We start from the raw sequence: 23,365 nt of genomic DNA on the forward strand, positions 1-23,365 counted from the left end.
GAGAGAGAGAGAGAGAGAGAGAGAGAGAGACGTACATACAAATACATACACATACTAAACATCGTAGCATAGCATACGCATAATACAGAGGGAAGTACGATAGCCTCTAATGCCGAGCCGGTGTACATCGTGTCTGGATGTCCAGCACTCTCCTTAATGGGGTGCCACTGATATCCTCTCCTCCCTCACTCTCAACACACACACACAATCATATACATACATATATACGAGACACTGACACGTACAAAGATAGAATCACGCGAGTAGGTATATACTGGACAAGATCGCGTCCAGGACGATCTCGAAAGAAGAAGCTATTTCTCTCTCTCTCTCTCTCTCTCTCTCTTCTTTCTCGTTCTTTTTTTTCCTTTTCTTTCTCTGTATCGTCGAAGTACTTCCCTTCTTTCTCCTTCGTTAAGCTTCGTTCCTCATCTTTCAAAGACTCTTTCTATCCTTTTTTTCTCCGGCTAGACAACGCCTAGAAAGAATTTAGCGGTCTACCGGGAATCGCGAGTAAAGCACACTTTAATGGGATTGCCGTTCGCGGAAGAATCATTAACGTCCTTCGAATACGATGGGAAGGCAAGCGCGAGCGCCAACGTTTTGTCCATCTTGTTCTTAACCGCGAGATTCGCTCCATAAATCCCTAACATTCTTGACAAGAATCCCTGTGTTCCCACGTGCTTTAAAATCCATGATAATTGTTCTAATGTCGAGATGGTTGCAATAAAAGATGGCAGATAAATAATATCCAAGTACGTGCATTTATAAAATTGATAAACTTCTTATCCGATCGGATGATTTATATAATATAATGTAAATAAAATTAAATCGAAAGGATGGGTTGGACGTGAGATTTTCGAGTCAACGACAAAGGTACTGAGAAAATCTAATGAGTGACCGAGCTAATACCAGGCTCATCGCATACTCATGCACGATGATAGAAGTGTTGCCATCCCTTGGTATTCTTCTCTCCTCTCCTCTCCTCTGCTTGGACGAAGGGATATAACACGTAGCCTGCTTTAAACCTATGAATGCATATTCAAGATACGAATGTTTTAAATCCCGGCAGGATTACGAGTCGTCGAGGAATCTCTACTTCCGAGAGTACAACAGTAAAAGAGAGAGAGAGAGAGAGAGAGAAAGAGATGGGAATGGGTGGGACGAATCATTGAACTCGTGCGAATGAGTTTTATCATTTTCCATATCGACAATGGGAAGAAAGGAGGAGGGCAAAGAGGCGGAGGACGTGATTCGAACGTGAAATAGAGAAAGAAAAGAAAAAGTGAAAGAAAAAAGAGAAAGAGAAAAAGAAAGCGAGAGAGAAAGAGGGAGAGAGAAAGAGGAAGAAGAAGAGAACAACGGAGGACGATGGAGATGGAGAAAGAGGGAGACGGAGGGTGAAGGATTAACGGCGATAAATTTCGCAAAAATAGGGGCTTACCCTGTCGCTGGGCGACAGTCTAATCCTGAGGCCGCGCACCTCTCCCTTTAAACGTAGAGATGGGGGCGACTCGCTATAGGATTCGTCGACTCTCGCGAGAAACGATACGACTATATCTTTCCTTTTCCTTTTTCTCTTTCTCTGTACGAGCATCGCCGGCCATCGCAGCAGCCGCTGGTGCCCGTACTTTTTGCAATTATCTACTCGGCTCTTAAGGATATTGCTCGTTTTTTTTAATCGTACGGACGTCCGAGTTTCCTCTCCTTCCCTTTCCTTTCCTTTCCTACCATCCTCCACCTCCATCTCTATCTCCACTTCCACCTCCACCTCCACCTCTACCTCCACCTCCACCTTCTCCTATTTCTTCCGCACCGATCTGCATTTCACGAAATTCCAGGAAAATTGGATTGGGTTCCTCTTTTACCATTCTCTTAGATATTACTGGATTTATTACGTCCGGGTATACGCGTATTCAAACGCCCAATAAAATCATTTCCCATCCCTTCTTCTTGCTCATCCTCCGAAGGAGATCAGAAGAACCACGGAGGACCGTTTTCAGCCGTTTGATTTGAGAAACGTGCCAAGGAGACGAGGAAAGCCACATCCATTTTGTTTCTTTCCGAGCGAGTCTGCGTGGGCGAGAGAAGAGTATCCTTCGAAGGATTGCGAGAGAGTAAAAGATAGATAGATAGATAGAAAGAGAGAGAGAGAGAGAGAGAGAGAGAGAGAGAGAGAGAAAGAAAGAGAGATAAAAGGAAAGATTCGGCATTCAACCGCGCGTCCAGAACGGGCGCAACAATGGCCGCGCATCAACATAATTACAGTTCGCCTCGGTTGCCGAGACGCAGTCCCTTTCTCTCTCTCTCTCTCTGTTCCCTCTTTCTCTCGACGAGGGCCAAGTATTATATTCAAATGCGAGCCGAGGCGGCGCCAGTGAGCAAGAGGAAGCAAGGGGTTGCCATGCCTCGAGGCTGAGAGGAGGTTGAAGGTTGTAGGTCGAGGGAGGAGGGTTGAGGAGGGTGATGGAGGGAGAAGGAAAGAGAGAGGAGGGATAACCGACGGAGGAACACAGAAATGTCGCTTCGAGCGAGCCCGGCGATTCCCAGGAGAGGAAATTACGTCGTCTGGCTTGACCCCTCCATCACCTCGGCTACGTTTCCTCCTTGGTCAAAGGGAGGGAAGAGGGCTGTCGGTGAGAGGACGACGGTGAGGGTGGCCGCTGCCCACGGCTCTGCGATACCGGCACTCGCCATTTCCAGCTCCACCCTCGACTCCAATAGAAGAGAAAAGGAGAGAGAGAGAGAGAGAGAGAGAGAAAGAGGATATCAAAAAACTATCGAAATCACGATGGACCGATTGCTGACGCAGAACTTCTTCATATCCCCTTATAATAAATGGTGTATCTTCGAAAAATTAGTTATTTTTCGATAGAAAGGAAAAAAAAAAAAAAAAGAAAAAACAGTGAAATAAATAAAGAAAAAGTAAAAGAAAGAGGCTCGGTTCTGTCTGTTCTATCTGCGTACAACGATCTGTGACATTCGTTGAATCGTACAAGAGATAAATATAGTAGTGGAGTCGATATTATCGTTCTCCAACGGAACATATTTTCCGAAAGAAGCAGAATGAAAGGATACATGCGATAAATATCCCGTATGGAGGCAGCAGAGAGCGTCACGTCGTAACTGAGAATAAAACAAAAACGGGGAATAAGGAGGAAAGGTTCGCGGGAAAGGGTGTATAGCGTGTGCTTGCCGAGGCGTGCGAGAAGGAGGCAAAGAAAGAGAATGAGAGAGAGAAAGAAAGAAAGAAAGAAAGAAAGAAAAAGAGACAGCCAGAGAGAAAGAGAGAGAGAGAAAGAGAGAGAGAGAGAAAAGAGAGGGTGGGTCGAACATTGACTTCCCACGAGAAAGAAACGCGCGGCAGGAGGATTTGTTCGAGCGGAAAACTGCCGGTCGATGTATGCAAACGTCTCTTCCACGTCCTTCGAAGCCGATAGGGTGACAACGGGCGTGTCGTGTCGGCTCGGAAGCCGGTTATTCGTAAAGGATAAATATTGTCCGCGCGCCGAGAAATCGTCGTCCTGCGGTAAGCGAAACGTAACCAAGACGGTGATTCGCGAATGGTCCAGACTCTACGGGAGACCTTGACCTATGATCCTTGGTGGTGGCGAGTCGTGCCACCGGAAACAGGTGGATAATGGTTAGTTTCGTGCGTTAAACGGACAATAGATATCAGCCGAGTGCGGCTGCAGGGTGGCAGGACGGGACCGAGATAGGAGATCTAAGTGGGCCATGCCGCGCTACGGTTATGGCGGCATAAAACGCTCCGCTAGTGGTACCGGAGAGGGCAGAGCAGTCGACGTTGAGTACCGTAGAGAGAGCCCCTTTACGGCCGAAAAAACTGCCGCTATGATTGTCTATGCAAATTGTTTAAGATATCCTTGGGTCTGAGAGGCCGCGTCTTTCTGGAGATTCTCGATCTTTTCTTCTCTCTTTCTCTCTATCTTCTCTCTCTCTTTTCTTTCTCTTCCCTTGTAAGAATCTTTCGAAGGATGCGCGTACCGCAACGGTTATCGTCTCGATGAGATAATGGAAAGGAGAGAAAAAGAAACGAGAGATAAAAAGGATGATAAATAAGCTAACGTCGAGGAACTCCTTTTTCTTTCTTTCTTTCTTTCTTTTTTTCCTTTTCTTATTTGTTTTTCGACGTGTTAACAGGTCGCTTCGTGAGATTTTTCTCTCCTCTTTTTCTTTTTTATCTTTTTCTTAATTTTTCTTCTTCTCTTCTTTACGCCCGCGTTAATCAAACGATTGGTTAAAGTAAAAATTTAATCGTTAATCCCTGATCGAATTAAATATTGCCCAAGACTAATATGGATGAATTAAAGATCGCGAGAAGATAGGGTGAACGTGTTGAGCCGGCTGAATGAAACGCATTTCATTATCGATCTCGATGTGCACGACTCGATCTCTCTCTCTCTCTCTCTCTCTCTCTCTCTCTCTCTTTCTATTTCTCTTTCACTCTCGAAGCACCGTTGGCCCGCCTTATTCCTTCCTCTCCGCGGGCCGGTAATGGTATTGCCGGTTTGTGGTTTGTATCGGCAGCCTTACCTACCTTAGATAGCTTATTGATTGCCTCGACTGCACTCCGCTCTCCCGTTACACGACAATGTAGAATATACGCTTCGCCTGAAACCGCCTCTGTGTTTCCGCGCGTATACCGGGTGATACCCTAATTTTAGTTCCTATTTTCTATTACGATTATATTTTCATTAATTCTAATCGATGAAAATACATTTCTCCTTAAATTAAACAAACATTTGTCTTTTCTTTCTCGTAAATACAACTCTAACGTATCGAGTGCTAGCAATAATGTTCCACAATCCGATTTTACTATGATATACGATAAACGAAAGAAAGAAGGAAAGAAAGAAAGAAAGAGAGAGGGAGAGAGAGAGGGGGAGAAAATAAAGAATTGGTAAAGCTACAAATAAATCGTGTTTCATGGAAAAGTCAGTTTTATCGCCAGAGAGGTTTCTGTATTCGCCACCCGATATATGTGAAACGAAGTAGCATAGAGCACAGAACTGGCAAATGTAATTTCGTAGAATGTTTCCATTGATATAAGAAGAGCAGGAGCTTGTTGGTAGTTGGGAGGAGCTGCCGGGTATATGGAGTAACAGAGAGTAGAAAGAGTAAGAGAAAGAAGAAGAGGAAGAAGAAAGACGAGAGGAAAAGGAGAAGACGAGGAGGAGAAGGAGGAGGAGGAGGAGGAGGATGAGGTGGAGAAGCAGAAGGAGGAGGTAGAAAATGGAAGAACGGAAGGAGGTGGCGGAAGGAGGAGCAAAGTCGCAGGAAACTGCAAGCTAGACGGATATATCTCCCGAGTAAATTAAAATGGATTATATATGTCGACTCCATCTTCAATCTTTATTCTTTCCAGCAACGGCTCGCAACCCCCTCGGGGCTTTGGTTTATTGCTCGCGGCCTCCTGCACCCCGCGGGTAATTGTTATTGCTCAGAAATGAATGTGCAGTTTTCTCTTGCGACGGCTCGGACTGGTACAACAGGAACGCGCACAGTCTTGATGTATTTTCTTTAGAGTTTGAGAGTCTCGATATTTCCCATCGTAAATTTTACTTCGATGATTATTCCGCTTAACTATAGTTACATATAATTATTTAGTAATTATAGGCAAATTATTCTTGGCAAATAAATGATCGCAATCGAAAAGTTTATTTGACAATTTAATTCGATAATCAGTTTCTCAATTACGAAATAAAATCATTCGAATACCGTCATCGTAAGTATGTGTGTATGTATGTGTGTATATATATATATATATATATATATATATATATATATATATATATATACGGATAGGTACATGAAACGATGATGAGTCGAAACGATCCTAAAGTCGGTTACATACGATTCTGGAAAGGCCAGAGAGTAGTCTAGCAAGGAGAATCTCGAGACACCGAGAGTCGACCATGATATATGCTCTTCTTCCGTCTAATTAAACTTAGGGAGCGTCGCGTCGCAGAGTTGCTTGCTACGTTGCTTCTAGTCGTGGACCGACGTATAGCGAAGGGCGCTCATCGGATAGCTTTCAAAATGACAAGCGAACTCGGAGGTGGAGCCTATAAAAGATGGTCACGAGTGCGAACGCGACAAAGTTAGAGTCATACATACGTATGTAAAATATATATATATATATATATATATATATATATATATATATATAAAGTTAAGTACGTACGTAGGATTAAAACGATGAGGAAACGTTGCTTGTTACTGTCACGATACAAATTCACTTTTCGAACCTAATAATTATCGCTTCGATGATTTCGATCATGGTAGAAAGCAATGTAATTCTTGAAAGAGCTTAGAAAGTTAATCAAGCTGCTAGTGTTCATGCTCGAACGAATACGCGGAACGTTTATATCTATATTTTTTTACGAATCCAAGGATAGATGCACTGTAGCTCATTATTCAAATTATCAGTCATTCTTTTTTCTCCTTCTTCTCCTACTTCTTTTTCTTCGTTCCTCTTCTTCGTTTATCGACTAACAACTTCCTTGTTTTCTCTTTACCAAGCGTGTACCAATATAATCTACTTTCGTTAACGTTTCGCATTAATAAAACTTTTAAGAATGAGTAACGTTTCACTTTCAATCGTGAAACGGAATTTCTCGACGATAGTTCTTCTCTCGATTGCGTGCACTTTATCGTTCCTCGTGAAATATTTTTAACCGAGCAAGGAGATGCATGCAAGAAAAGAAAAAAGCAAAGAAAAGAAAAGAAAGGGAAGAAGAAGGAAAGATAAAAAAAAAAAAAAAGAAAAAAGAATGGGTATTATTCCGCAATTGAGTGAAATAAATTCTGGATTCGTTTAATCGTTCGTAATAACAACGAGATGAATGCGGCGCTAGTGAATCGAGCAGCGGTAAAAAACGGAGCCAGAGTCTTGACTCGAGTGGTTTGCCAAACGTGTAATCATAAAATCGATCCCCCGAACTGTTCCATCATTGGACCAATCGTGAAACAGTAAAGAACAATTCGAAATCCCGAAACATACGAAAGAGTATCCTAGTTGAATACGAGAGGAAGGCACACGTCTAGGGACACTTTCGAACGCGTACATCGAGTCCCGATGCACCATGGCTTACACTAAAATCCTTTTAACTTGGACCATCCTGCCATTGGAAGCCGTTAACAACGCGAAAGCTCTCGGCGACGCGATTAACTGAGAAGCAGCGATCGCAACTGCGCGCAGCCACCAGTAGCGGTCTGCTCGTCTTTTCACGAGGGCGATATCGTCATCGTGCAAACAGCGTATATGCATTAAACCGTGAACCCACTATCCACGCCGTCATATCCAATACAGGTTGTGCGTTGCGGGGGTCGCAGGAGTCTCTGCTTGGAGGGTGAGCGAGTATGTATATGTGTATGTATGTGTATGAGAGAGAGAGGAAAGGTGCTGCATATATAGGGTGCTTTCGAGGGTGTCTGCCAAGCCACCCCTACGCCTCCTACCCTCGTGCGGTAATGGCATTAACCGAGCTGCAATATGATTACCGCTCTCGCAAGGTAACTTGATCATACCCAAAATCTATGGGGTGTCCGGATAGACGGTAGATAGAACGTTAGAGAGATAGACAGAGATGGACGGAGTACTATGTCGAGAAAAAGAAGGTGTCGTAGTCCCAGGAATTGTGTTCACGCAATTGTGTCTCATTTTCCCTTGTTTCTTTCTCTCTCTTCCTTTCTATCTCTATCTCCGTCTATTTATTTATCTATCTTTCTTTCTCTTTCTCTCTCTCTCTCTCTCTCTTTCTTTCTTTCTCTATCTTTTTCTTTCTTTCTCCCCTTAATCGTAGTACGCTTTTTGCAGCTCGGATTACCCGTAAATCATTAGACGATGGAACGACCCTAGCTAGAATCGACGTTCCTTATCCGGGCATTAGGAGATTACTCTTTGCTCAAGCTCGTTTCTTTCCACTTAAGTTTCCTTCCTTCCTTCCTTTATCCCTTCCTCCCTTCTTTTCGATTCGTTCTCTCGTTTTATTAAAAAATACTCTAATATACGCGCCTTTGCGTTTACTAATTCGCAAACGGCTAGTTTGCGGCGACGACGACGACGACGACGACGACGACGTTAGTCACGAAAGAAAAGAGAAAACGGTATAGTGCTAATGAAGACGACGAAAAGTAAGAAAGAGAAAAAGAGAAAGAGAGAGACAGAGCAAAAGGTTGGTATTATCGTCGGACGTTGACATATTGCGAACGAAGAACGTCGTCGTCGTCGTCGTCGTCGTCGTCGTCTTCGCTTCGTCGTCGTCGGCGTCGTCGTCGTCGTCGTCGTTGTAGTCGTAGTTGAGTGTTCGCAGAATGAAAGACAAACGTTAAGCGGCCAAAGAGAGACTCACCGTGAGGTGTTGAAACAGCCACGCCCTGAGAATGTTAGTCGCGACTTTCGGAAAGATTCCTCTCTTCTTCTGATTCTTCTTACCCGAGGAATCGTCGTCTTCCTCGCCCGTGCCCTCGCCACTGCCGATACTCGCGTTGCTCGCGTCACCTGTAACAAGAAAAGAAGTACAATTTTTAATACCTATTCGTAATAAACGAATGAAATAACGTAATGGAGAACAGAACGATGAAAATTCACTAACTACGTCCGATCGTCTCGACGTTTCGACACATTCTGTTACTTCGACCGTCCTTCGTACTAAGTATAAAGCCTATTCTTGTATTGTTCCAATCCAAATAGTTATAATAGATAAATAAACAAAAGTCTCTATCTCTTTCTTTCTCTGTTATCGTCTTTCTCTCTCTCTCTCTCTCTCTCTCTCTCTCTCTCTCTCTCTTTTCTGTATACATATTTATATACACAAGATCGAAGATTACAGAAAAAAGAAAGAAGAAAAGAAAGAACCAAACAAACAAACGTAATACAAAAGTCGATCGATTTAACGACTTAAATTTAAAGATATGAGAATGATTTTAAGCCGCGTCGCGATTTTCGAAGGTTGGTGGAGAGACGGAAGGGGGTTGGCGGGTACCCATGGGCGATAACTAGCTTTGCCTCCACTCCGAACGCCAGTTCCCATGCATACAAACACCATTAAGCCACCCGCAATATCCCGGTTTCCCCTTTTACTCGGTATACAGCTTCAGCTCCTTCCACAACGACAACAACGACTACCACTACTACTACTACTACCACTACTACTACTACAACTACTATTACTATGACGAGGACCCTTCCATATCCCTCTGTATCCCCCACAACGCATTAATTCCCCGTCATTTATCAATCTTAGCTTTTTAATTGCACGTGACTCTCGGTCACTGGGGACTCGGTGGAGGCGAGACGGTAATGAAGGACATTAAGACGGCTTACGGTCACGCTTTACGAACACTGACAGGTCTCCTCTCGCCGATTTCTTTTTTCTATCGTGCGTCAAAAATAACAAGAAATTGGTATTTAACAATCATAATCATCGTCGAATAAAGGAGAACGAGATGTTCTATTTTTTCTACGAGATCTACGAGAGAAAAAATTTCACGATTTTCTTTCTTTCTTTCTTTCTTTCTCTTTCTCTCTTTCTCTCTCTCTCTCTCTCTCTTTTTCATGTTCTCAATCGGTGAAGAAGGAAAACGCGTCGCGCTACTTACGCCGACGGATTATAAATGACCGAGCTTTATCGTAATGCCCAAGGCTCTGAAGGTTCTATCGTAACAGAGAGATCAGGGTTAGCACGCTTCTCTCAGGGGGTTCAGGATGACAGGTCGCCCGGGGGTGCCTCCGTGTCCTCTACTTCCTCCCTCTCTTTCTCTCTATCGATGGCATCACCGCACCGTGACCACCACCACCACCACCACCACCACCACCACCACCACCACCACCATTACCAACACCGGCAACCGAACAGCCTTTCAAAAGATCGCTCTCCTGGCCGAGATTAACTTTGAATTCGACGTACGGATCGAGGGAAGCTGGAGGGACGAAAAATTTGTCCGTCGTAGGAGCGGACGGACCGGAACGACGGGAGATCGATGGAAATCGCTCTCGGAATACGACGCGTCCGTTCTCTCTTTTTACTTTACTTTCGAGCGAGAACGAGAGAAAATGAGAGAAAATTTTTCTACCGATCTTGAAATCTCCATTTTCCTACGTACTTACATACACGAATGTTTACATTATTCCTATTGTAAGTATTCCGTGTCTATAGTATATACAAAAAGAGCGTATGCGTTTCTTGCTTTATTATATTTATATTATCATCGAAGTTAGGTACGTAATTTTCCAAGAAAATCCTCCAAGGTTAGTCCGACGTAGCTAAGCAATTTATCCTATACGAGAGCAACAACAGCAACAACCTCCGAGAAAACAATTACTATCGTCTCGGTCGATCTCAAGGAGCACCATCCAGGACCTCCCGGCGACGTCTTCTTCTTCTTTACCCATCTCCTTCGCGTCGCTTGTTTTCATTCGTCGGACAAGAAGCAAAGTCGAGAGAGAGAAAGAGAAAGAGAAAGAGAAAGAGAGAGAGAGAGAGAGAGAGAGAGAGATGATCTTACCACGAGAGACAAAAACGCGGCTACATCGTCGTCTCCGGTCCTTCGACGGTGGCTCCGTAATGGCGAATAGTCCCGTAGAAAATGGATAGAACGGTCTGCGATGTAACTAGTGAGCGAGAAAGAGAGAGAAAGAGAGAGAGAGAGAGAGAGAGAAAGAGAAAGAGAGAAGAGAAGAGAGAGAGAGAGAGAGAGTGCTTGGAACGAGCGACGCGACTGGCCAGCGGAATAACGGAATGGTTAGTGGGAGCGTCCCTCTGATTGCAGTTAATTTACTCGACGAATCGGGTTAATGTAGCGTACAGACCGTATCGTGCGGCACCGTATACGAGCATAGACGTACCGGTAAAGAGGGTTTATCTCATTTATTCGACGATTGTCATCGCTGTAATGCCCGATTTCAAAACTGTCACCGGCCTCGCGAGTGGCTACAAACGGACACGACCGAAATAATATAGTATCATTGTGAAAACGGGTGGGCGGAGGGGGGAGGGTAGGCGGGAAGGAGGGATGGGAGAGAATTTTTTCATTATTTCTTTCCCACGAAAAATAAAAAGGAGATAAAAAAGAAAGAAAAAGAAAATAAAAAAAGGAAACAACAGAGAAACGTCAAAGAAAACGCGATAGATATTTGTATCTATTGTAATCGAATAATCGATAGTATGATCCGATGGAAAATTGCAAGTAAACATTATTATTGTATTTTTACGAAGATTGTATAGGAGAGATGCGAGATTACGGGAACTCGAAATTTATATGGTTCGATGAAGATCAAGTTTTTTTTATTCGTAGAAGAAGTTGTTTAGAGAACGCGTAATCCAAGCACGTTGTTATTTCGCGCGAACATATATATATATATATATATACATATATACCCACACATTGTCGTCGATAAACCATACGTCGTTACTCGTAGGAAACCGATCAACGTCCCACACGTAACTCTATTCGTTCGTAAGTATTCTCGAAGTCGATCAGCTCTTTTCTACACTTGTCCTTAACCACCTACGTTCTATGCCGAACGATGGGACACGCCTCGTGTATCTCTCGGGAATATTTGAAAAGAATCGTCGTAAGGTGTGGAGCTCGTCATCGTTCTGCGATCCGGTGAATGCTCGTTGGCGCGTGCACTAAGCGCGAGGCACCGTTTACGAGGATGCGCATCGAGTTGGAAGGGCGCGTCGAGAGAAAAAGAGAGAAAGAGAAAGAGAGAGATAAAGAGAGTGAGATAGAGTGGTGGTAGCCGAGCGAAGCCATATCGTCCTCGGCTTGATTTATGCGCCGCACGCAGCATTTTTACTGTCGCTTTATAGAGATTTAAGTGCGGCCAATTATACGTTTACGCCGAGTCCGTGAAATGTGAGTAAAGTACGACGGGGAGAGTTAACAGCTCTCGGTCCCCTCTTTCAAAAGTCTTTGCTGCCGTCTATATTAATCGTATATTTAATATCATTATCATTCGACGAGAGCAACGCGAACTATGAAGCGTGTACGTAGGGCGGGCGCTAAAGTTTCATGACGCTTCTTTCGTTTCTTTCTTCGAAATGTCTCGGCTATACTTAGCGTAGCGGGATCGAGAATAAGCCGAGCCTATTTCCAGAACGCCTCGACCCATCGTGCTCTCGTCATTCCGAAAAACGAGAGATAGAGAAAGAAAGAGAGAGAGAGAGAGAGAGAGAGAGAGAGAGAGAGAGAGAAATAAAGAGTGAAAGCAACAAGCCCTACGACGAAAGGGACGAGAGACGTCCTTAACCTAAGGACGTTTCTAAATCTTTCGAGGGAGATTTACGACGCGTTAAAATCGAAATTTGAGAAATCACGAAAGGGAAATGAAGATAGATGGTACGTATCTTGAAGAGAATCGATAGATATCTCGTTGGAAATTCTGGAGTATCCTCGTTCGATCGTCGACCCCGAGAGAGAGAGAGAGAGAGAGAGAGAGAGAGAGAGAGAGAGAGAGAGAGAGAGAGATAGAAAGAGAGGATGGCACGCGATAAATCGAGGCACGCCGATGATCGCGCGCGAGCGCGTCAAGCGAAAATGTCTTCCTCGAAGGCGAGGCTTCTGGCTCTATTTAGGGTGACCAGCGTGCAACGTCGAAATAACACGCGCATATGGCCGCCGAAAATAAACTCCTCCTTATTCCATCCTCCGTCGAACCGAGGACCGACTCTCTCCTCCTCTTTCTCTCCTTTTTCACCTCCATCCTACTCCGTCTCATCGTTCCACTTCTTCGGCATTTTGCGAGCCACGCTCCTCTCGTCTTCTCCAAGAAGATAAAATGAGAGACAGAGATAGAGAAAGAGAGAGAGAGAGAGAGAGAGAGAGAGAGAGAGAGAGAAACATTTATTTGCTAACTCTCAGTTACCCCTACGTCATCAGGCGCACGAGGAGAAGGGGAATATCCTGCGTTACCCTCCTCCTCGAGTATCGCTTTTCACGGTCACGGGATCTTACGATATCGAACTCTATAGCTTGGTTAGCCGCAGGTTCTCTGTTTGCTAAGTACCTATAGTACTATGCATCCCTAGACGATATATAATTGCTAGAAACTTAATATGCCCTTTCGTCGATGACTATAATATATATGTATGTATCTGTGTGTGCATATACGCGTGTATTCTATGTCTACGGTCTATCATTTTTCAATGCTTTCAAATTTGTTTGATTTATATCTAACGTTCGACAACGCTCGTTCATTTCTACCATCTAATCTTCCATCGATCTAATCGAACGCTCTGTTACCACGCAAACTGCACCCCGATTAGAAATTCAACGTATAGTAGGATCACTTTGGATCACCGAATGTTTTCTCTCGATCTTGGAATCTCGAGGTCGTTGCACCAAAACACGCATTCTGGCCTGACTCTCCCTTCGAGAGGATACGGTCTCTCCCTCCCTTTCTCTCTCTCTCTCTCTCTCTCTCTCTCTCTCTCTCTCTCTCTATTCCTCTTTTTCTCTTTCTCTCTTTCTCTCTTCGACGATTCCCGAAACTATTTTTGGCGATGAAATGCAAGAACGACGACGCTGCACCCTCCTCCACCTACTTCTTCGGCTTCACCTCCCTCTCTACTACCGAGCATCCTTCCAACACTACTACGTTCAGCTCGTTCTTCGTGTCGCGCGATATCGTCTCGCTCGATTTCTCGAGAGTCTTGCTGTTATATAGTAGGAAGAGACCATCTCGACGCATCTGCGCCGCTTAATCCGGGAATCTGCTTAACCGGAAGATTAATCGCCGATTGTGGGCGAGATGAGGCGAGATGAAGAACTCGTAACCAAGAGAATAAGTACGACGGAGAGGAGAGATAGATAGAAAGAGAGAAAAAGAGAGAGAGAGAGAGAGAGAGAGAGACAGACAGACAAACAGATAGAAAGACAGACAGAGAGGGAGAGAGAAGAAGAGAAAGAGAGAGAGATAGAGAGAGAGATAGAGAGAGAGAGAGAGAGAGAGAGAGAGATAGACGTACTTTGTAGGAGTTTGTCTTACAAATGAGCCGGGCGATGGGGGATAATTTAGTACGACGCGTGCAGAGTACCGTTTACCTTTCGGTGCTTGCTACTTAGATGTGTTAGTTACACTTTGGTTGTTAATCCTGTATCCTCTTACTATCTTCCGACTACTCTCAGCATTATATTTTAGATATCATCTTAGGTATACGAAGTTCGGCCGAACGACAAGAACTGACCGACGAATGTCTGCACTTATTAAAACAGCGTATATGGGAAAAATAAAACGATATGTAACGGAGATAAGAAGAAATGAAAACGATCGTGGTCGTTTATGCGTGCGGAGACACATTTCCCCCTCGTTGAATTCTTTGCGTGGGCGGAGTGGTGCGAATAAAGTCATTCGTTCCGCGTTTTCTTTTCTTGCGTTCTCCATTTGATATATAAATTCGTGTTGCTATCGGTGCGAAAGTAAAGTGTACCTACGCGTACGTGAATAAGAGAGGGAGAGAGAGAGAGAGAGAGAGAGAGAGAGAGAGAGAGAGACAAAAAAAAAGAAAGAAAGAAAATTTAGAACGGCGTGTCCAATCGACGAAGCTCGCTCCTCATCGAGCTATCGTATAGCAGGATTATGGCGATAAATAAAGTCTCGTGGAAAGACATAGAAGGTGGAGAAACGGAGAAGGTTTAAGACGAAAAGAAAAAGAACACGAGGAGGAATACGAAGAGGAAGACGAAGACGAAGATGAAGGAGGAGGTGGTAGTGGAGGAGAATAAGGAGAAGAAGTAGTAGTAGGAGGAGGAGGAGGAGGAGGAGGAGGAGGAGGAAGATGAGAAGTAAGAGAGAAGAAGAAGGAACGATCTCTTGATTGAGACATCGGCGAAGCAGCCGTGACAGTTATCTGATTCATGGACATGCCGAGTGTATTTTATGCCGTACGACCTATGAATACAGATCGATCCGCCGCCGCGGGACAGTAGCGATGGCGACGACGAGGACAAGCCAAGTAGCCTCGAGGAGATCATAGGTGCTCTCTCTCTCTCTTTCTCTCTTTCTCTCTCTTTCTTTCTCTCTTTCCGCACGCTTTCTCTGTCGTACGACTACCTATATGGATATATCAATTACGCGTATACCACGTATATCGCGAGCATTAGAGAAGGAGACCAAAGAAAGAGATCGCATTGAGATTCATCGGACGTTCGGCTACCAGTTCCGCGAGGATCCACGGATTCCGAAGCGTCTACGTGACAGATCGCCGATTCGTTTGCTTATGAACTCTGATCGAAGATAGGACGATCGAATTCTTTCTCTCTCTCTCTCTCTCTCTCTCTCTCTCTCTTTCTTAAGAAGAAGAAGAAAACGAAAAAGAAACACCAAGATGGTTCGTGAATCCGTCCCCGCATAACTTTCTTATCGTCTACGTGAATATATATATATATATATATATATATATATATATAGCTATTATACATTATGTTTCCAGTATGGGTTTTAGCTAAATTCTCATTCTTTTTTTTACCATCCCCGTTTAAGGATTCGATCGCGAGATTGGATTATCTTCTACCGTTACCTATATCGTATCAATTTTGTAGAATTACGATACGATACGTACAGCGAAAACATAAACCGGAACGTTCGATCGATCGAACGCAAGTCACGATCTTAATTCGAAGTAGGTAGGTATAGGTAGTACGGGAAGTACGCGAGCTCGTCCGAAGAGAGTTTAGCTCGTAGAAACGGCTCGTTTCTTTCTCCGTTAACCCGAGTTTATCGCAATATGCAAATTAACGAGCAGAGGCGCGACTCGATCTCACAGTGTGCCGGTCCATTCGACTTCTATGATACGAATCCGCGTCTGCTTCATCTCTCTTTCTCTCTCTTCCCCTTGTCTCTTTCTTCTTAGTCGTCGTAGGTGAGATACTCGCTTTTGCTCGTGATTTGCGCTAGCTATTCTACTTGTGTGTGTGTAAGAGAGAGAGAGAGAGAGAGAGAGAGAGAGAGAGAGAGAGAGACGCGCGATATCTCCAGGGCAACGTTGGCAACGAAGCACGTACGGAGATTGTACTAATTAATGCCACAGGAGCGAGGAGCCATGAGTGCTGCGGGTTCGGTGATGTGCTGCTGCTAGCAACGACGCCGTTACTATGATAATTACCGGCAGGACGTGAGACTCCGTCTTAATTGGGTCTACGAAGCGAATTAATAAAGCGACACCAAAGCGAGATGACCTCCTCGATACTCTCATCTCTCGGCCCACCGAAATCCACCTCTACGATCATCCCTTTCACCTCTTCTCCCCATATCGTATAACCTTATCCTGGTATAGTCGCAGAAAAATCTGTTCTAGATCGCGATGATCGCGATGAAACGATGTTAGATATAACTAGCGAAAAATATTTTTAGAATATAGGTATAACTTGGATTCATACCGACTCGATTATTATAAGGGAATGTGGTGTTATAAGGCCGTAACGCCATGGCAAATAAACGAGCGCGTTACGAACGCGTCGCGAGGCGCGACGAGACGTTTAAACGCGTCGCGACGCCGCCGCACACGGTGACAAAAAGATCGACAAGTAATAGTAGTAGACGGTGAGAGTAGACTTGCGGTGGAGGAGAAACCGAAGAGATATCCGGACGCGGCTCGCTAACTTCTCGAGCCAAAAGCCGATATGTTCTAGCGAGTTTTGGGACACGTGCTCGTCACATGTTTCGAGAGAGAAAAAGAGAGAGATAGAGAGAGAGAGAGAGAGAGAGAGAGAGAGCTATCCTTGTCCTCGGCTTAGCTAAGAAACGAACGAACGAACGAACGAACGAACGAACGAACGAACGAATGAACGAACGAACGAGAAGGAAAGAGATAGATAGATAGATAGATAGAGAAAGAGAGAGCGAGAGAGAGAGAGAGAGAGAGAGAGAGAGAGAAAAGAACACAGAAGAGAGCTTCCCTCCTCCGAACGTCGACGCCTTTCCATTAGCGCTTTTATTTTCACGGCTTACGACGCGCTCGTAACGAAGGAACGTCGAACGACCGATTTTATTACCGCTTCCGCGAGTACACGCGAGTTGTCCTCGCGTTGCTCCAAGAAAAAAGGAAAAAAATGTGTGAGAAAGAGAGAGAGAGAGAGAGAGAGAGAGAAAGGGAAAGAGTACTTTGCTCGAAGAGGACGTTTGATCGCGAAATTCGATCGCGAATACGATCGGGGGTACCGAGGTAGCGGATAGAGAGAAAGAGAGATACGTTGAAACTTTAAACGTTTATTTTACGCACCATTTCTATCTCTTTCTCTTTTACTTTGGTCTAAGCACAAGCACTATACTCTTTCATTATTCAAACGTGTAAAGTCACGTATATGTGACAGAAACGTTCTCTCGAAATGATTAACGCGACCATCACGGATTCACGAGTCAACGCAGAACAAATCCGTCTATCTATCTCACTAGGAAGAAGAAAAGAGAAGTAAAAGAGAGAAAGATAGAGAGAGAGAGAGAGAGAGAGAGAGAGATGTAGTCTTGTGGGTAGTAATGAGGCAGAAAACTGGCGACGGCTCGGCTATGTCCTCTATATTCTATTCCAACGAGACGAGGCGCGATCTTAGGAACATCCACACGTATCTATACCTCTCCACCTCCATTCGCCTCCCGTGCGTATGCCTTGAAAGAGAAAGAGAGAGAGAGAGAAAAAGAGAGAAAGAAAAAAAGAGAGAAGGAGAGAGAGAGAGAGAGAGAGAGAGAGAGAGAGAGAGAGAGAGAGAGAGAGAGAGAGAGAGAGAGAGAAAGCACGAGGGCCCATAACTCACGCGTGGCTGGCCCGCAGGCCCGTCTTGTTAGCGCCCCGCAGAAACCGAAGCGAAGTCCTCCTCCTAACTATGATACCGTCTCCTTGCACCGATATATATATATATATATATGGCCATCGACGAGGGGAGAGGATAAGAAAGAGAAGAAAAAGAAAGAGAGAGAGAGAGAGAGGAGGAATACGCGCATAATCTTCACGGTTATTTTCAAAATGGACAAACGATCGACTGAAATATAACGAAATCAAATGATATAACAAACACAAAAAGAGATGGGGAAGGTTTGAATTAAAAATATGAGAGAGAGAGAGAGAGAGAGAGAGAGAGAGAGAGAGTCGGATAAACAAGCAGAAAAAAGAAAGAAAGAAAGATAGTGGTCCAACGAAGGAGGAGGCAAATATGAAGGCTTTCTACCTCCTCCTTATGCGTCACCACCGGCACCACCAGCATCAACAGCGCGCATAAATGCATAGCTATCTTCTGGCGCATCTTCCCCGTCGGAAGGACCGAACGAAAAGAACGCGTTATCGGTACTCCGACCTGATAAATCCCCAAACCCCCGTCGGAAAGAATAATGAGTCGACATTATTCATGCTGGGCCGTCAGCGTCGCTCGACCGGTCCACTCTTCTCTTCTTCCCTTGCCTTTGCTAGCGTGTAGTAGTAGTAGTAGTTGTTGTTGTTGTTGCTTTAGCAGCAGCAGCAGTAGTAGTAGTAGTAGTAGTAGTAGTAGTAGTAGTAGTAGTATTAGTAGTAGTAGTAGTAGTAGTAGTAATAGTAATAGTAGTAGTAGTCTCTCTCTCTCTCTCTCTTTTCCTCTTCCCTCTTTGCTCCTCCCTAAAGAAGGCCCCTCGCCATTAGGGGATACCGACAACGAAGAATTCGAGCGTGGAATCGAGCGAACGATATTAGTAGAGAGAAAGAGAAAGAAAGAGAGAGAGAGAGAGAGAGAAAGAGAGATAGAGAGAGAGAGAGAGAGAGCGCTTAGTCTGGATCAGTCCGGAATTCGTTCGGGTCGCGTTTCATTTCACCAAAATGGGGCCGTGTCTTTTTGCGTTTCGAAATAATAATCAGTCTAGGAAAAAAAGGAAACGAAAGATGAAGAAAGATAAAAGAAAAAAGAAAGAATTAACATATTTTACGGACGTCTCTTGGACGAGATTAAGGTTTTCGATACGTAATATTTTCACGAGGAATAGGTACGTTCGATAGTTTTAGTGACAGAGCCGACGATAGTCAACATCGTCGAATATCCGTGTCCAGAGGAAAAGGCCGTCTCTAAATCCCGTAGTTTACCCCCTCCTGACACGTTGAGTGACGCGTTTAACGCGGCCGTTTTATTACGAACCCCCTGCCGCCGTGACGCTCCCTCCAATTTCATCGTACAATAAAACACGTGGCGACAAATTCGACGCTCCGGCAAATCACGATCGAGCAGACTCGACGTGAACCAACCAACTCTTTCTCTCTCTCTCTCTCTCTCTTTCTCTTTCTCTCTTTCTCTCTGTTCACTCTCTCGTACCCGCTTTCCATACATCGTTCCGTGATGACGATACGGCTTTTGCGGTCTTTGACATGCTAATGTTCATCGTACGGTGTTATCCTTTCTATGGCTACAACACCAGCGTTGACCGTAATCGTTTTAGCGAGTCTTTAATATCCCACCGATAAACTATAATCCTTCGATCTGAATAGAGCATTAAAACTTGTCTCCTACCCCCGCCAACTATCCTCAAGATAAAACGTTACTTTCTTATTTCGATTCGCGCGTGTTAGTTGTTGATACAACACAGGTCTTCTATATTCAGATTCTTTTATACTTTCAAAAACTCTGAGAAATATTCTCATTTCTATCTCCTCAAAAAAAAAAAAAAAAAAAAAAAAAAAAGAAAAAGTCAGAGAAAAAGAGAATAGAATAATAAAAAGACAAAAGAAAAGATAATATGATAAAATTAAATGACACGAATTGGCTACAGTTCTAATAGGTAAATAACCGAGTATCAATTCGCGATGGCTTATAGCAAAGTTCGTAAACTCCCAGAAACATTTTTATCCTTGCTAGACGCTTAAAAGGGGATGGCATGAAAGAGGAAGGAGAGAGCGAAAGAGCGAGAGAGCGAGAAAGAGGGACTCGAGGATGCGGTCAGACGTCTCTCGGACGCTTTTCGGACGCGCGCCGTTATTTAGTACAACGAAACTCGTTCCACCCCGCTTAAGTGCTCCGCTGACTTACATCCCTTTGGGGCAAGGGCGCGTTAAGGAGGCGTGACCGTGTATCCCGTCTCGGCGAGAGGGCTCGACCGTATCCCAAAAAGTTTTCCCTCGAATACGGGAAACGCTCCTCTTCGTAGATTTTTCCTAAAGTTGGATTCTCGCCAATTTGTTATTACATAGGTAACTACAGAGTGAGCCATTTAAATGCTAACACTTATCATCGACTTTAATGATCAAGATAATATTTCAAGTCGTTCTTCATTCTTTTTATTTTATTTTATGTTATGTTATGTTATTTTATTTTATTTTATTTTAATCTCTTTATTTATTTTTGTACGCGTGTCCTTTTTCTGTTCTTATTTTCTTTCCTTCTTTCTTTCATTCATCGAAGCGACACATAACGAGCGTAATACGTTGTTTAACACGATTAACGAAATCAAAATTAGGTAATATAATATAATTCTCCCTTATTAATTATACTCGTTTACTCCTGCATTACTTTCGACAAGCGTACCTATCGATTTTGGAGATATTCCAACGTGCACTATTTTATCATCGATAATATCCAAAACTTGCTAGGTATGTTGGCTCGTAAATCGAAAGGTATGTATGTATAACGATTCTTTTTCACGTGGCTTCGAAATTCTCGGAAACGAGAGATCGATCTTATTTGCGAAGAAAGGAGGTTTATCTCGAGGATCCGAATTTTCGATGTAAAGAACGCTCCCTATCTACCACCCTCTTTCTCTCTCTCTCTCTCTCTCTCTCTCTCTCTCTCTCGTGTATTCCTATCGGTCGGCAGGCTCGAAAAAAGCAGCTCGGTGCCCACTTGAAGCTGGTGCTTACGATCAAGCGGCGCAGCGAAGCATCTCCGACGATACATCATCCGGGAGAGCGCTTATCTCTACCGGATCTCCTATCTCCTTCGGGCTCTCGCTTCTATCGAACAATACTTCGCACGTACGTGTGTATTTTATGAATGTGTTCGCGTGTATACGCGCGCGTGTAGGTATATCTCTACCTTCGTCGCGAAGAGTCGGTAATTCGAGAGCGAGCAAGAGTATACGCACTGGATGATGCGTTTTATATGCCACCGAACCGTACGAGAAGCATGCACCGTATAAAAGAATGTCCCAATCCTCTTGCTAGCGCCTTTCATCTCTCGCCGCGATACGAAAGAAAAAAAAAGAGAGAGAGAGAGAGAAAAAAAATAGAAAAAAGAAAGAAAGAGAAACAACATCGAGAAAAAGAAGAAGAGAAAAATCGTCGGAGGTAAAAGTTTATTATTACGAAATTCTATCAATTTCTTATGAAGTTTTTTTTCTAATAGAAAAAAAATAGAAAAAAAAAAAAGATGTTTAACGATCGTCCCGAACGGTGTACGTTATATCTCGAACGTTATATCCAACGTCGGTCGAATAAATTTCGAGAAGATCGAACGACGTCGTTGGCGTTAATCGTTCCTGAAATACGAACGATAACTCTTGACGAAGCGCGCAGACGCGGAACGAGAGGCGGCACAGTGCCGGCACACGTAAGAATAGTATACACGGGAACTCGTGAGTTCCGCGTCCGATGACGAATGTGCTACGAGCGCCGAGCCAGGCATAATTGACTGTCATTATGTCATACACGCCATTTAATCACAATTATTCCTTTGCGCGTTCGCGTTCACGCTCGCGCTCGAGCTCGCGTTCGCGTTCGCGCTCGCACACGCTCATTCGCGTCCTTTCTATCGCCTACGACAACGGCATCGAACCGTTACGTGATTATTCTCCCGCGTAATTTCGAATTTCCGTGTATTCGAAAGCGATCGACCGAGTCGAACCTCTAGGAATTCTTATGGTAAAAGAGAATAAACGGGAGAGAAAGAAAGAGAGGGAAAGAAAACAAAATTATAAGGACACTTTACAGGACGTAGTATGAGACGTATTCCATACGTGTACGTAAATACGTAATAAGAGATATTACAAAATAGAGATATAAAAAGATAAATTGTTTCTTTATGTTTAAATACGAACCGATTGCGCAAGATAGAAGAAATATCGATGATCAACGATCGAGAGAAGACGTGCCGAATAAGAAGAAGAGAGAAATCTTTCCGTTTAATTATCTATCTCGTTTTCTCGCTATCTGTCGAGATAATTATCGTAACGTAGGTAGTACGCGGAAAGCTGATGTATATATATATATATATATATATATATATATGGTATGAAAGAATAGAAGAGACTTTATATATATATATATATGATGCTCCAAATATGGCGGTTCGTCCAATCGGCTACCTTAGGCGGATATTACGGGTCGAAGCGTTCCGAAAGCATTCACGACGCTCTCCCGTACGCATCCTTCTCTCGCAAAGCTCGTGGTGGGAGCCTCTCTCTATCTCTCTCTTTCTTTCTTTCTCTTTCGAGGTGGTTAAGATCGAAGGAGGAGAAGAGAGGAGATAGGAGGGCCGAGGGGAAGGACAGACGAAAGGGCCGGGATGGAGGCAGCATTCCATCAAACCAGACTCCATCTTATGTACGTCTAACCCCCAGGCAACGCATCTCTCGCTTCTTTCGATCGAATCGACTCGTCGATCTTCTCTTTCTCTCTCTTTCTCTCTCTCTCTCTCTCTCTCTCTCTCTCTCTCTTTCTCTTTATTTCTCTCTTTATCTTTCTCTTCTCCGAACACGATGTTCACTCGGTGTGTCCTGTTCCTGCTGATTTCGAAGCACGAATTTAGCTATGGGAATAATAAAAAATGCATACCCGTAACAAGCCTACTATAAGAAAGAAACGTCCAAAGACTTGCTTAGTCGTTAGTAATAATTAATACTAATGATCCGGGTAGAATGAAAACAATAAATCTCCTAGATGATTCATCTATCTCATTTTAATATGTTGACCCTATAAATGTTAATTACACTTGACTCCCTTATGCATGATACCAGATTAAAAAACAAAAAAACAGAGAGAAGGAAAAGACACGGAAAAGAAAAGAAATGAAAGGATAGAAAGAAATAAAGAAAAAAAAGGGACAAGAAAAAAAGAAAAAAGAGAGGAAGAAAGGAAACATAGAGCAACGTTGTGTTGCGTTGTGTTGTGTTGTGTTGTGTTGTGTTGTGTTGGCGAGCAACGAAATCACATCGGTATGGTTTCCTCCACGAGTTCCTCGTACGAAGGATACACGCGTGGATGCATAATGGCTGCTCGTTAGACCCTCCCGATCTCTCGAAGGATCGAAGTTCGAAGGGAAGGATACCGACTGGGAGGAAGGTCGACGACGTGCCAGCGAATGGGCGCGTTGACGTGACTCTCGATGGATGCATTTTTAACGTGTACGAAAATAGCGACTATCGTGAGAGAAAGTAAGAGAGAAAGAGAGAGAG

General features: G+C 43.9%; 1 protein-coding gene across 5 annotated transcripts in view; it reads right to left on the minus strand.

The window, feature by feature from the left end:
- Nucleotides 1-23,365, minus strand: part of LOC122634499 (homeobox protein homothorax) — a 352,644-nt gene that overhangs the window by 119,772 nt on the left and 209,507 nt on the right. For all 5 annotated transcript variants that reach the window (XM_043823493.1, XM_043823494.1, XM_043823491.1 and 2 more), the window contains one exon: nt 8,376-8,524. In XM_043823493.1, the coding sequence (XP_043679428.1) occupies nt 8,376-8,524 (149 nt within the window). The remainder of the gene's footprint in view (nt 1-8,375; nt 8,525-23,365) is intronic.

Source organism: Vespula pensylvanica, chromosome 15 (genome assembly GCF_014466175.1).
Source record: "Vespula pensylvanica isolate Volc-1 chromosome 15, ASM1446617v1, whole genome shotgun sequence".
Lineage (NCBI taxonomy): Eukaryota > Metazoa > Arthropoda > Insecta > Hymenoptera > Vespidae > Vespula > Vespula pensylvanica.